General features: G+C 30.2%; 1 protein-coding gene across 4 annotated transcripts in view; it reads right to left on the bottom strand.

Annotated features, from left to right (window-relative positions):
- Positions 1–15,149, bottom strand: part of LOC107436979 (major facilitator superfamily domain-containing protein 6-B) — a 28,689-nt gene that overhangs the window by 8,498 nt on the left and 5,042 nt on the right. For 2 of the 4 annotated variants that reach the window (XM_016048827.5, XM_016048826.4), the window contains exons 2-3: positions 8,939–9,055; positions 6,784–8,034 (exon numbers count right to left, since the gene is read on the bottom strand). In XM_016048827.5, the coding sequence (XP_015904313.2) occupies positions 6,784–8,034; positions 8,939–9,005 (1,318 nt within the window). In that variant the 5' untranslated portion in view covers positions 9,006–9,055. Of the gene's footprint in view, positions 1–6,783; positions 8,035–8,938; positions 9,056–14,071; positions 14,323–15,149 lie in introns of those variants that run through there. The other 2 variants (XM_043042145.3, XM_016048828.4) reach the window with 2 other exon arrangements.

The raw sequence follows: 15,149 nt of genomic DNA, 5'->3' as shown, positions 1-15,149 counted from the left end.
AGTTTTCTCTGATTTTGCATTACAACTCGTTCAACACAATCTATCACAAATTTAAACCCATTACATTCCTTTAAACCCAATATGGCATAAGGTAGATCAGTATTTAAAATATAAAATTCCACTGACCTAGCTATTTTTCCAATTTTTAAATTTAAAGTACAAGTTTGGTCAAGTTGCAAAATACCTTTTGTTTGTTTTACATTAACAAAGTTTTTCCTTTCTTTTTGGACATTAAGTTTTTCAAAAAGTTTAGTAGGGATGATATTTAAAGTACTACCTGTATCAATATTTAACAGGATAGTTTTATTTGTCAAAATCGGGTATTTGTCACTTTCATAGTCGTCATAAGTATTTTGTATGTATCCGGATACTATTAGTTGTCAATTTTGTGGTTGGTCACTTTCTTGTTTATGCTGAGTTTGATTCTCAGCCATAAAAGAATTAGGTTTGTTTACACAATTTTGGCCCCAATGATAAGCATTGGTTATACCGAGCTTATCACAGTATTTACATGGCTTAGGAGGCAACTCCTGGGAAGCCTGGGCGAAATGACTAGTTTGTTGTTTATTTCTTTGAAACTTTTCATTTTGAATTCTGGGTCTAAATTGGGATTGTTGGTTATAACTTTGACTAGGCCGGGAAAAATTTTGATTTTGTCGAGGATTATAATTTGGATTACTAGAGTTGTTAAAGAATGGCCGCCTTGGTACCCACCCTTGATATTGTGGTCTATACCCATTAAATTTAGACTCTGGTAATTTTTCAGTTTGGGGTAAGACCGTAGGTACATCATGAATTATTTTCGAAACAATAGTGAGCCATTCAATCGGGGTTTTGGGTTCCTTTAAAACCAAAAGTGTTTTAATTTGGTGGGGCAAACCAATAGATAGACCTTCAATGATATGATCATTACTTAAATTTATTTTTCGACCCAACTCTACCTTTTCGGTAAAATATGAATTTAGGTCTTTAGCTTGGCCAGAAAATTTTAAATTTTGAAAATCATTAAAGCCAAAGGGAGGTGAAAAATAATGCTCTCTAAAAATTTCAACTATTTCTTGATATGAATTACAATTAAGACAGTTATTAATATACAATTTCAAAGCTGAACCCTTAATGAATTTTTGAAAATTTCTAACTTTCCATTCATCATTACATTTAGCATCTAGAGTTTGTTTTTCGAAATGTTTGAGCCAGGATGTGAATTGAACACCAATGTCAGGCTCAAAGACTAGTATGTCTGGTTTATCCTGTGCACTTTGATCCATACTTAATTTTTGTAAATTATCACTTAATTCTTTTTCAGAATTATCTGTATTGCTTTTGGCATTTTCATCCATGTTAAAATTGTAGTTTTTGCCACTCCGTAAGGGCATTTAAATAATAATCAAAATAAAATTTAACAATAAATATAGCATTTAGAAGTAAATTAAATGTCATAGTTGCTTATTTATCCTCACCTTACGATAAACACTAACACAGAATTTAAATTTTACAAAAATATTCAATTGATCCTATTTCATAACATATAATATAATTAAAACGAAACTAAATATCCTATAACATTTTTATGCTAATCATATTAAATCAATTTAATAAAATAAAATTCCTCAAAGAATAAGTAAATTTCAATAACAATAAGTTTTTGAAAATGCATAAATAAACAATCAAAATAAGAACAATGAATAAAAATTAATAATCATGAAAAATTCATAATCATAAAAATTAATAATCATCACAATGAAATATCAAGAATGAGAAAAAAAAATTCGGAATATAACCAAAATCTATTATTATTTTTGCTGTTCAAACACCAAATATTTTGATAATCAAAAAATATTTCAAAATTATTATCAAAACAAAAGCACGGATCGAAGTAAATTTTCATTATATAAATACCATTGAAGAAATTTCTATCGAGGATTATCACTAAACACTGGGAATCACTGCGCGAATCACTGCATTATCACTAAACTGCACACGCGAACAGAATCGTAGCCACCAAGATGAACTTCTGGAAATGTAGAATCGCTGTCACTTTGAAATAGACAGGAAATCAAAAATATGGAACAGGTCTTTAGAGGCATGGAATTCTCGAAAAGGTGAAGCAAACGAAACATTTTTTTTTCTTTCTTAATGTTTTCTCTAGAGTGCCTGTATTGAAAAGAGTGATGACAATATCCAAGAGCGCATGCGCTGCCGACGGATTTTTGTCCAAGGGGGTTGCCAGATGATACACCGAAATTGGCGCCACTCGCTCATTTGGTGTTATTCTAAAGGTTCTGTTATTCTAAGAGTATATACTAAAGTACCAATAATATAAACTTTAAGATTGGAAAGCACATGATATTACAGATTTTTTAAGAAACATTGTCTAGCATCTGAAATTGTTAAAAAATTAACGTCAATGAAAAAAAAAAAGACTAATGAAAAGACTTCAGCTTTTAATAAATGCCTTAAATAAAATATAAAAATTAATAATGATCATGCCATTTATTTCAGAAATAATAATTAATAATACAAATTATATAATTTATTATTATTTATTACTTTTTCAGGAAAAAATTTTCGCATATTCACCTGAAAAGGTATTGTTTATTTCAACAAATTGTAAACAAAAATTTCCATAATTAGTTGAAATTTAAAACAAACTAGCATTTTATACAGTTGGTAACGAAAAGTAAACAAATGCTACTTTGTAACGCGCATTGTAACATTGTAACGCGCCAACATGTCAAAGTAATATCGCCAAACTCTGCACTTCTGAAGTTTTGATAAAAAGATGCTCAAATCTTAAAATTTATAATTAATTTAGATAGAAATTATGTGCATTAAAAGTAAATACATTTATTCTTATCTAACCATTAGTTATTTCATCACCTTGTTCTCTTTACAATGAGATAAACATAACTTTATATGCACGCAAGTAAGTGATAATAAGGATAAATTCTAATAACTAACAACTATCCAAATTTTCAGCCATAATTTTAACATTTACTGTAACTGTGAAGTTTCTTATTGAAAAAAAGTAAGTAATGAACTTATTACATGCATTTATTGATACAGAACATAATTTTTTTGAGTCAGATAATTTTCACTCCATGTAATTCCAATGGCGAATTTTCCACTCTCGCCTCCGGCGGTAAAGTTTTTCTGTCCACCAATCAGGAATCGTTTCTCCCTTGTCCACTCTCTTTTACTCTAGGCTCTCTAGTTTTCTCCATAGTCGCACCATTCCAAGAGTAAACACGAGAAGAGTTAGTTGAAAAGGGGAATAAACCATCTTCTTCGTTAAGATGAGTCACTGACTAACGCCGAAATTGATAAATTTGCAGACTATGCTTTCGATTTCTGGGTAGAAGGGGAAAGTGTCGCCAGCCAGGGTTCATCCAAATCCAATTAATTTCGAAGCATTGGCAATAAACTGCTAAGCATTCTAAAGGAAGATTGAAGTTAGAGATTTCGCTGTGAAGTCTTCGATCCGTTCGTTAATAGGCTCAAATCTTCCATAGTAGAAGTGTGTTCTTTTAGTTAATTTTTTATTTTTTGAAGAAGTATTTAATATTATCCTGCGCCCGTTTCATCAGTTCTTATAATCCTGCTCGGCTTGTAAAATGATGCAGTCGGACCGAGCAGGAAAACAGACACAGGATTTTAATTAAATCAGAGTAACTTTTATTTGATCATTCTTAGTTGAGTGGGAGCGAAAAAGTGAAGTTTACTCCATCAGCAAACAGTCTTTCTGGTAGGGAAAATCTTGCAAAAAATCCTAAAATGCCTCTATTTAGGGAAAAGAGGGACTTCTCAGAAATTACTATTGGTTAATTAAATAGATCACGCGATTCTCACGAAGCTTAAAAGGAAAAATATCTTTATTTAAATTTATGTATAGTTGGCTAAAAATAGATTTAGAAACAGGATGTGGTTTTTTAAAAGTATCATAAAGTGCTTCGATTTGAAGAATTAAGTAGTAATAAATTAGGAGTTGTTTTATAACGAAGAAACTAACATAAAAAGATTAATTGAAGCTTTTTATGTTACATATATATATATACATATATATATATATATATATATATATATATATATATATATATATATACATATATATATATATATATATATATATATATATATATATATATATATATATATATATATATATATATATATATATATATATATATATATATATATATATATATATATATATATATATATATATATACCAAAGCGTGTAACCAGTACTTAAGTTCATTCCCACAGTCTTATAATTCTAATTTTATATTAAGAAGGTGAGATAATTTCTAAATGGATCAGCTATTTTTCTAAACTAACACGAAATTGCATTACATGGAGAGGAAAGCCATGAAAATTGCTGTTGCAGTGGTGTACTAATAGACTTATATGTGCCCCCTGCAAGATTTATAAATGCGCCCTATCCTAGACTAAGCACAATTTTTAAAAAAATTACAATATCGAATAGAAACACTGTGCAAGCTCCTTTTAATAAAAAGCATTTTATTTTAATTTATACTAATTGATATATTTTGATTTAAATTATTTTAATAATTATTTATAAGGAATTAATAATTGCGATGGGAAAGCGGAATTTAGAGTGCACTATCTTTTAGAATGAAACTCTGCGTGCCAAGCATTTATACATGTTGACGGTAATTATGATAGATGATTTTAATATAAAAATCAGTGCTTCAGACAAAATTGTTTTTATAAGTCAATTTAGTAATATATCTGCATGAAATAAAACTCGTTTAAATAATTATAATTTTTTTATGATCTTAATTCTTTTTATTCTATTTATTTATCAGTCAATTTAGTTAAAATTCATTAAATTAAAGTTAAATTAATTAGTTGAAATTCTTTCAAAACTGAGGAATACCAAACTGAAAATTTTCAAAATAAAAATGTTCACTTTTTTTTAAAATCGAAAATAGATGCATCTAAAAAAACAAAGATTTGAAAAATATGATGGTTTTTTTATAACGTCATTGTACGAGCAAAAGTCTATTTTAAAATAAATTAACTGTAATATTCTTGAATGAAAGTAAAAAATAAAAAATAGATAAATATTTTATTGAGCAAGATAAATGCAAATTAAATATTTTAATTAAAGAAATTGTATGAGGTCAAAAATAATTTAAACTAAAACGAAAACGCGTGATACCTCAAAGTATGATTCAGCATTCAACTGGGATTCAGTTCAGTATATTTTTAACTTTACTAAATTTATATTTAGTGAAATATATTAGATTTTATAATTGTTAAATATTAAAACGGTATTTTCAGCAACTTTTTAAGCTGCAAAAAGTTAGAGACAAAGTTCAAGATCAGTAAACAGTCTAAATACCCCCCTTTCGCATTTCGCATTTTGTAGCAATATTGTATTAAAAATATCGAGTTTTTTTTTCATAAAAAAGAAAAGAAAAAAAAAAGAAAAAAGGATTCAAAAATAACATGGACTAATGATTAAGTCAGCACAGAAAAGCACGTCAAATATGATAATTAAAATGCCTTATTTGAAAATAGCAAGTCGTAATAATACCGGATTAAAAATGCCAGGATTATTGAAAACCTGCGTAAAAAACTAACAATATCTGTTAAAAAACGATATAAAAATCTCTTAGATTTGCGATGAAATCGGCTTAAACAAAGCACACATTTAGATACACGATTCGAGTGTTCAGTTAATAGTCCGGACGTTATGACATCTTTCTTATTTCACCCCACTGCGCAATTTATGTTCATTGCGTCGGACTACTAAATTGGTTACTACATTTATCATAAGGTGTTGTGGATACACGGCTTTTCCTCATTTCACGTCTGAGACGTTCGTCATGACTGTCTCAGTGAAAGATTGCGCTTTGCTTGTAAAGCTTTTTACAGGAGCAATGACTGTGCACCAGTAGCTCCGCAAAAGTTCCGGACACTCAAGAGTATGAAAAAAGGCGTTGGTCAGATAACTGTCGTGGGTTTGAAGAAAGTGATTCAAAAAATTCAAAAAGACAGGTTCTGATGTGCATTTTGGTAGAAGGCGGAAAATAATTTTTTCAATTGATTCGAAGTCAGTGAAGAAATGGCCACAGCAGTGCGGAATGAGTCGAGTGATGTTGTGCAACTGTGTAAAGCACGAGAAATTGACTGAACATTGTACATATATGTGAGCAGAGTGCATGTAATTCTTCGCAATAGTCTACATTGCTATCCAAACAAAATTACTTACGTGCAGGAATTGATTCTTGCTGACACCACCAGCAAGATATTAACTTGCTTTAAAATTTCTAGCTCGCATGGGAGAAGACCATGAATGGCGATGGAATATTTTGTGGGCAACAAACAGAAGCCAATTTACATTTGAAAGAATATGCTGACACAGAATTGCTGAATATCGGCAACAGAAAATCCACTCTCAAATCAACTAGTACTGTAGTTATTCTGTAAAGGTCCACTGTGTCATTTTTATCGGTGGTTCTTTTTCAGAGCTTTTTGAAACTTATATTTTATTTATAATCACCCTGTACATAACTCTTACTCTCTGTTATAACATAACTAAATGCAAAGAGTAATATGAATTTATGCATTAGAGTTATGATAACTCTAATGCATAAATTCATATTACTCTTTACATTTGTCCTTTCATAGTTGATGAAGCATCAAGGATTGAAAGAAATAGTCTTCATACATAATCTCTTATACATGAGAAGGGGCAGGGTAACAGTGCTGCACTATTGGCGACAACTGTGAATATTTTAAAATTTTACTTACCCAATCCTTCAAAGGCTCCACTTGCTATTCCTTGGACTGTTGCTTCTGTGCCTTCTGGTGCTATTGATTTGGCATAAGATGTCATGGAAGAATAAAAACTTCCAAATGCTGGTCCTTGCAAGAGTTCAATTGGAAGTCCCAAGTAAGGATTTTTTATAAAGGAGTAAAGTATAAACCTTGCAGCATTTGCTATAAATGATACAGTAAAAGTATTTAAATGTCCAACTTTAGAAATGAACCAACCAGCAAAAAAGAAAAACGGCAGTTCTCCTAAAAAACACTGAGTTAAAGAAATACACCCTAATAATAGCTGGTCAGCATTCAATAGCCTCAAATACCAAAATATATATGATCTAGACAAGCCAATGAATACGCCGACAAAATAAACTTCAGTGATAAATATAAAAATTTTTGGTTTAATAATTAATCGAGATACATCATGGAAAATATTTTTCGTCACTTTTATTTCTTTTATATCAAACCGTTTAATGACAATTACATCAATTAAATAGAGAATAACTAGCATATAAAATCCTGGAGAAAAATTATATTTTGAATTTTTTGACGAGAATAATTGATTTAAAAGCCCACTCAGAAGGGCAAATGTTCCCCAACCTATAGTACCCCATAAGCGTTGTTTTCCATATAAAAAGGGCTTTGATTCCAAAAGAGAAAAACAGGCTGCATCGGATAGCGAAGTTATGGAACCATACGAAATATATAGTAAAGCTGTAAAAATGCTCCACATAATTATTTGCAAATTATTTTCTAAAAAAGAAGTATTCGATTTTAAAACGCCTGAACAATCCCCTGCAGTTAAATGAGAGGTATTAATTGCACAGTCTTTAAGAAGATAACAGTTCGATAAATTAGTGAATTCATTATACTTAGTTAAAACGACTTCGTTGTTTGAACACTGAAAATAACAATTTTCTGTACAACTTGACTTCTCGCACAGACTTAAATTGCTAGCGTAAGTTCTGTTTTCAAAACAAAGAAAATCTGAATTCAAGCTTTTGACATTAGTTGGTTGTGGAATTGCATTTAAGCCCATCGTTGTTACCATAGCAGAAAATAAAAGGATTGCAACACAGATTTTGAGGTTTTGAAAGTAATCCACGCAGCCTCCAATTAAAGGACGAGAAAAAAACGTCACACAGCTTAAGATGGCAAACACGTATCCTACAACAACGGCTTGAATTTCTAAGTTCATTGCATAAACAGCAAGAAATGGCATCACCCCCGCCATACCTAAAATGAAAGAGGTTCAACATTAAATTCTAACATTAATAGTGCTCAGCACACTCATAATTACAACTGTACTTTAAAAATACCAAAATCAGTCTAGAAGTTTCAAGCATTTTGACTTAACAGACCGAGCAATTTTTCTTCCAACTCGTCTTCATCTGACCTTCCCGATCATTCGCTTTAGTGTGGAGTCATCGGTCATTTACTGAGTATATAAAATGTTTTGTAATCACGTAACGCATATTTTTAGCATCATCCCTTAGCGTATATTTTAAGATTTCTTGCTAAAATTGAAAAAAAAAATACAAACCTTAAGATCACAAATTAATAGTACTGCATCAATTCGTCACGAGCAGTTCGTAGTGGCAAAAATTCGCCTTCCACAATTTGTCGCAGGGACAATTTGTCGCTAGCATAATTCGTATCAGCTACAATTTGTCGTAAGCACAATTTTTTGCACTTTCGATGAAATACATATATTTACGGGGAAAAAATAATTCGAAAAAGTTTGTAATTTGCTTATTGTTGGTTACAAGGGGACGGAGTGACAATTCGTAGTGAGCACAATTCGTCGCAGTTTAACTTCGTCGTAAGACACTAGAAAACTAGAATCCACTTATTTTAATTGTTTGTAAATGCAAAAAATTTATCAATAAAGGTTGGAAACTTGGAAAGTTTCATAAGTGAAAGAGAAAATGGGGAAAAAATTTCTTTAATGATGGTTCAAGATTTTAGATTACCTAACGAAAACACACAAAAAAAAAAAACTCCTAAAGAATAAGATTTTATTAAATAAATTAAAAGGTAAATATAGTTTAATGCAAAACAAAGCTACATTTTTCTAAAAATAATAATTTGTAAAATTAGATGAAAGACCAATAATGAAAAGTAAAAGTGAAAGTCTCACCTGCGTTGATAACGAAATAATGAAATTTTACAGGAAGTAATTTCTGATTAATTTGGCAGTTTTTCATGACTTCAGATTTCACAGATCAGACAAATCTCGGAGAGGTATATTTCAGTACTTTAAAATAAAACGAGCAGCAATAAATTATTTTAATAATTGACTATGGATAAATAAACTAATCATTAAAACTTAATTATTAAATACAGGGTAATTATAAAATAACTTAAAACAGAATTACAAAATTTTCAAATGGCAACACTTTTTTCAAAACCAAAATGAGATCCTCGCTGTAAAAAAAACTTAAAATACAATTGTAACGATATTTATAGCATAGAAAAAAGCAGTGCTTGGTAGAGATGAATAAAAAAGAATGTTATAAATTTTCAACGTATTCAGTTCGTTCAACTTAACGCGTTTTTATTTAAATGGAAAAGTAGAAGAAAATACATATATTTTTTTGCTGCATTTTGCTCAATTCATTTATGTCTAACGTCCTCATTAATCGTATTAAATATATTCAGAGGAGCGGCGAACTTATATTTTTAGGAGGGGGGGAAATTCCCATTTTGCAGAAAGAAATTTCTAATTTAACTGAATCATTAATAATTAAAAAAAAACAACATGAATAAAGCACAAATGAAAGTGCATAAATTGACATACGATAGTTTCAATTCGATGAACAAGAACCTTTCTTAGTGTCATAACGTCAAAATGTCAGCGCCGTAACATCATTTTTGACGTCATGACACTGAGGAAGTTTTTTGTTTATAGAACTGAAACTAGTATCACAGGGGTAGCGTGGGGGGGGGGCAAGGAGGGTCAATATTTAGCAAAAATGCAAATTTTTCTTGAATTGATTGCATAACTAAAAAAAAATTTTATTTGCTGAACAAAAATTAAGATTATTACATCCACTAATCCATTTTTTCTATTCAAATCTTCTCCCACTTATTATTATTATTATATTTTATTACTTAGTTTGGATTCATCAAAGATAAAAGATCACTTTTAAAAAGTGAAAGAGATTTTAAATTATTGACTTAATAATCGTCTGCTTCAGGAAGCTTTTTAGGTATTTTCGCTTTATGTATTAACTCGTGGGTGCTGGTATTTAAGACTAGTAAGGAAAAAAAAGTCCCTTTAAAAATGTGCCCTTATCCATTAAAAAAAGTTGCATTTCTCTTAAGGAAAGTGAAGTATTTTTATTTTATGATTACAGAAAAATTATTTACTATTGTAATAACTACATTATTTTCTAGCAATAAAACATAATTTTATTTTACAAATTTATAGCTTTTTTTAACTAGTCATTTTTACAGGTATACTTGCTAATTTTATCTGGATAAAAAATTAGTTAATAGATATTCTGAGTTCAGAAGTTGAATCAAAACAAAACAGAGCATAAATAATAATAATAATTGCGGAATGAATAACCCTGCAGATGTAAGGGAAGAAATAAATTCCTTCCTTCAAATTAAATATATATCGCCATGAAAAAATAATTTATTTATATTAAATTCTTTAAAAGTTAATGCTTTTATGAGAGAAACTTAATACAATACATACTCATACAATCATTTATACTTAAGGGAGAAATAAAAGGGTATAATAAACTATGAATATTTATAATTCAATCTAAACTGTCACTAATCTAGCCAAATATTTGAATTAAAATAAGGAATAGCGTGCAAAATTTCTCTGTGTTCCTAGTAATTTCAATTTCGACTTTTTTTTGTGATAAGGGTTTTGTTTATTCGACATTTGTTTAATTCAGTTGTTTATATTTCGCCTTTTAAAGTTCATATTTATTAATGTAGTGTATACCTTAAGTATGAAAGTATAAAATTAAAATTACATTTGGGAAATACTGTTATGAGCACGGCTTGAAAATTAAAGTGCCCGACGTGCTCGTGACATGAATTTTTTACCCTAATACCCGGCCAAGCAAGTAAATATTCAGCGATGTCGTAAAATACCAATTAATCTCCCCTCAAATTTTGAAGAAATCCTTGGAAGCTGCGAATCAATGGCACAGAAGGAAATTAAAAAATGAAATCGATTATGTTTCATAAGATCTAAATATTATTGAATTTAATTATCTAAATATGAATTCATTAAACAAAGTTTTAAATTTTTTTATTTCTCTAGTAAAGCTTAGTTTTATTTTTAAAGAAAGTTTATAGTTATTTAATTCAAATGCACACATTCAGTGCCTTCTGTTAAAGTATTTGACAATTTTTTAAATAATTTGATTTGTATGCGCATAAATATCAGTTGTCATAACTGTCTAAAAATCAGAGTAAATAATTGCCTTCTTTTTTATATTTATTTCTAAATAAATACTTTCGTATTAAAATGCCTTTCTTGTTGATTCAGAATATTTTATATTTGAATTATCAATTGTTTTATATTTGAAATTACAACGAAATATGACTTCGGAAATCGTATTAAAGAAGGATTCACTTTATTTTTTCAGAAAAAATTTATTCTTTCCTATTTCAAGGGAATTGAGAAGAAATTGTGCTTTTTTGTCATGATATTAAAAGTTTGCAAAATGCTCTCGAGGGGGTAAATTCTTGGTACAATTTAGTAATTTTAATGCAAATACAATTTTATACATTTTGGTTTCAGTGAAAATAATTGTGTTCACCTATTGACTATAGTTTCAGTTGTTACTTTCATTTAAGTTATAAGACATTTTTAGTAGTTTTTTCTGCCAACTTTGCAGTAAGAAATATTTTTGTTCTAAAAGTTCAATAAATATACATTTAGATTATTTTCATTTGATTTTGTAAATATTTTTTTAAATGATGTCAGTTCTTTCGAGTGAGTATTATAAATGTGATAATATAATTAGTATATTACCTTAATTAAAAAGAAAAAATAGATTAATTAATTATAATATTTTCTGATTCATTTCGTAATTCATAATAAAATTTTAATAAGAAATGGAAAATTTTCAAACTTTATTTTGTGTTTTAAGCTTTTTTTATATATAAATTAATCATTTTGAAATAAAAATGTCATGGAAATCAAGTGACGACCTATTAATATCAGCTTTTTTTAAAAAAATATAGAAGATTTTAAAAACAAATTCTTCCCCCCCCCCCATAAAAAAAGAGAATTTTTTTCCCCCGTCACGCTAGTCTTATGTAGTTTGTCAATTAATGCTCTTTCATGCATTATCCCTTTTTTTCTGTTTTTTGTCTACATAGTACAAAGTATTACCCTTTTTTTCACTGGATTAATAAATAGGTAATTCATTAGTTTTCATGAAAAATAATTTTGTTGCAAATAATTTCACAATATGTTAATTTTTCCACCATTATATATTATCGATTTTACTACTTTATGCTTAATTATTCCAATCAATGAGTTGCAATTAGTCAATAGGTAAAACATTGAAGTATTGTGAAGAACTGGGTTCGATTCCCAACGGCGGTCTGAAGCTAACCCACTTCAGATCGGCGAGTACCAGTTTGTCTTGGAAGTAAAGGATGCGTGTGCGCAATGCTCACCATATTGACACAATTAGCAATTGCTACATTATAAAGCTTTACCCTTCAAGAGCAATGAGCTGTTGAGAAAATGCTTTACTTTTATTTTAGTCTATGAAAGAATAAAAATAAAATGAATCATTTGATAAATAAATATTAAAAGAAAGAAAATAATTTGCAGCTAACATAAAGGTATAATTTTTCACTATCCGACGAATCGAATAGAAAATAATTTAGTAATCGGTAAATCTGAATAGTCGGATCGAATATTGGATAGATATAAAATAGGTATTCTGATAATCGTATTTTAAAATGACAATATAGTTTAAGTGGTTAAAAATTTTGAAAAAAATTAACTATAAATTTAAAATTTGCTGAATTAATTTATGGATTGAATTTAAAAAATGGATGATTATAAAGTAATAGGTACAGATTTAGAAAACGTGACTTTATGCCTAATTTTTCCAGTTAATAAATAAAATAAAATCAGTATATAAACGGGGGAAATACAAATTATTACTTTAAAATTACTATTGATAATTCGCAGTTTGAATAAATCTGTGTCTTTTTTTCTCATAGCATGGAAGGGATTTTGAAAAAGCCTCCCACCAATTTAATAGATACATAATTTTTATTGGCTATCTTGTGAAATTAAAATAAAGCATTAAGAACTGATTTCTATTGGTTCTTAATTTTTTCTTTTAATTTCACAAGAGGTTTCGCTTCACGCTAGCTAAACTCCGAAAATTCTGACTTAGTTCCTCTCGTGCAACTTCACACTCTTTTCCTCAAGATTTGTTCAGTACCCCAAATTTCAAGCCTTGATATTTTTTTATAGTTTATTTTAATTACATTAAAGGCTAAACCATTTTCTATTTAATTCTCTCTAATCCTAGAAGCTTTACAATAAATTGCTCCAAATAAATTAGAAATTTATATGTTTGGGAAGTCACAGCGACTTCCCATTCCGGCGCCCCTGAAAACGTCACTCCAACTATGCCGCTTAAATAACGGCAGTTTTTTTTACTGTGTCATTTTAAAAATCGTAACCGCAACCGTGTGAGTTGAATAATCTGTTTGCTCAATTTAGTCTTAACTCTCTTTTCTTGATGAGGTCTTTTCTGAACTCCTAATGGAGGATTCAGCTCGTTCACTTTCAGTCCACTGCAGACGCAGTGGCAAAGCCAAATTCTTTCTATAAAATTCTACCGAGGGTGTGCGGTATTGGTCCTCGTTAAACTGTTCTACCGTAAAGTGCTCGACTTCGCGCGCAGGTCGTCGGGCTACCGAAGCGGGGGTGCCATCCCCTCCGCAGAGGATCAAAATTGTGATGGCATGTCTTCGGATCATCCTCCGGGATGTTTCCCAGACCGTCGCCAATAGCCCATTGTGCAGCTCTAGTGCGACGTAAATTAACAACAACAACAACAACTATAAAATTCTAATATTCTTTTTAATTTTTTATACCCTAAGCCTTCTTCATCACTGGAATGAAAATTCAATTTTAGGCAACGATGAAACAAATAAAGAACACTTTCACCAACGGGGTGCAGTAACGGTAGCTGGATTCCCCATTAGGCCTTCAGTAAGGGGATGTTTTTAAAAGCGCGAGTCAAATGAAAGTAAGAAAACTCACCCAGCGTATTCATGGTTCGGTCCATCATTTGCTACTCATGCTCATAACATACAGGTATCTTTACGAAAGTGGCACATAGGAGGAGAATAAAAGTTTTTTAATGCTGCCATAAGTTAGATTGAACACGGTTGCGTGATAAAATGGGTGCTCCAAAAGATGAAAAGCTTGGGGTGGTCAGATCAATCAAGAATAAATGACCTGGAAAATTGACATCCTACAGTATGACTGTGACCGTTCCCACGTCGTTGATGTGGTTTAAAAAAAAAAAAAAACGGACAAGATTTACGTTATAGCATCCCCCATACAGCCTATACCTGTCACTTAGCGACTTCCACATTTTCGGTCAAGAGAAGAAACAGCTTAAAGGAACCAGATTCGTGTTGGACGATGACGTGAAGGAATCAGTTATAGATATTTTGAATCAGCAACCCAAGGAGTTTTATAAAAAGGGAATCACGTGACTTATTACCGTTAGTGAGACAAAAGTCTAAATGCTAATGAAGACTACTTTAGAAAAAAAAAATTATATTTATCATAGATTTGCAGTGGCTATCACTTTCATTTGACTCACACTCGTAGTTCACTTCCAGCTTTTTATCGAACGAATATAATGTATCGAAATGTAAATTTATCATTTAAGAAAAAAATTACAATTATGTGAGAAACGTTTGATTGGCGATCGAAATGGGCTGCAGGTGGCGTAGAGCAGAACTCTTTTCCTATGGCAACTTCACATGCTTTCCCCATTAGCGTGTGGAAAGTCATAGAGGAAGGAAGTACGTTAGTTTCTCTCTTGATTTTCATATAGATTAAAATCTTTTAACTTGAAAAACTATATGGAACTGAAAACTACATTAAACATAGTTCTAAAGAAAAGTATCACGAAAATTTTAGAAAATATTTTTATTAAGTAAAAAGGAAAAATATTAAGAAAAGGGAAAATATCGTAGTACATTCCTATATAACTGAAAAGAGGAGGAGAGAGAAGGGAGAAGGGCTAAAGGCATGAAACCGGTCGCGACTTTACACATTGTCGACTCCCGGGCGCGACTTTACACATTGTCGACTCCCGGGCACC

Source organism: Parasteatoda tepidariorum, chromosome 11 (genome assembly GCF_982258835.1).
Source record: "Parasteatoda tepidariorum strain Cologne lab strain chromosome 11, Ptep-v5.0, whole genome shotgun sequence".
Lineage (NCBI taxonomy): Eukaryota > Metazoa > Arthropoda > Arachnida > Araneae > Theridiidae > Parasteatoda > Parasteatoda tepidariorum.
This window is presented reverse-complemented; position numbering and strand designations above follow the sequence as displayed.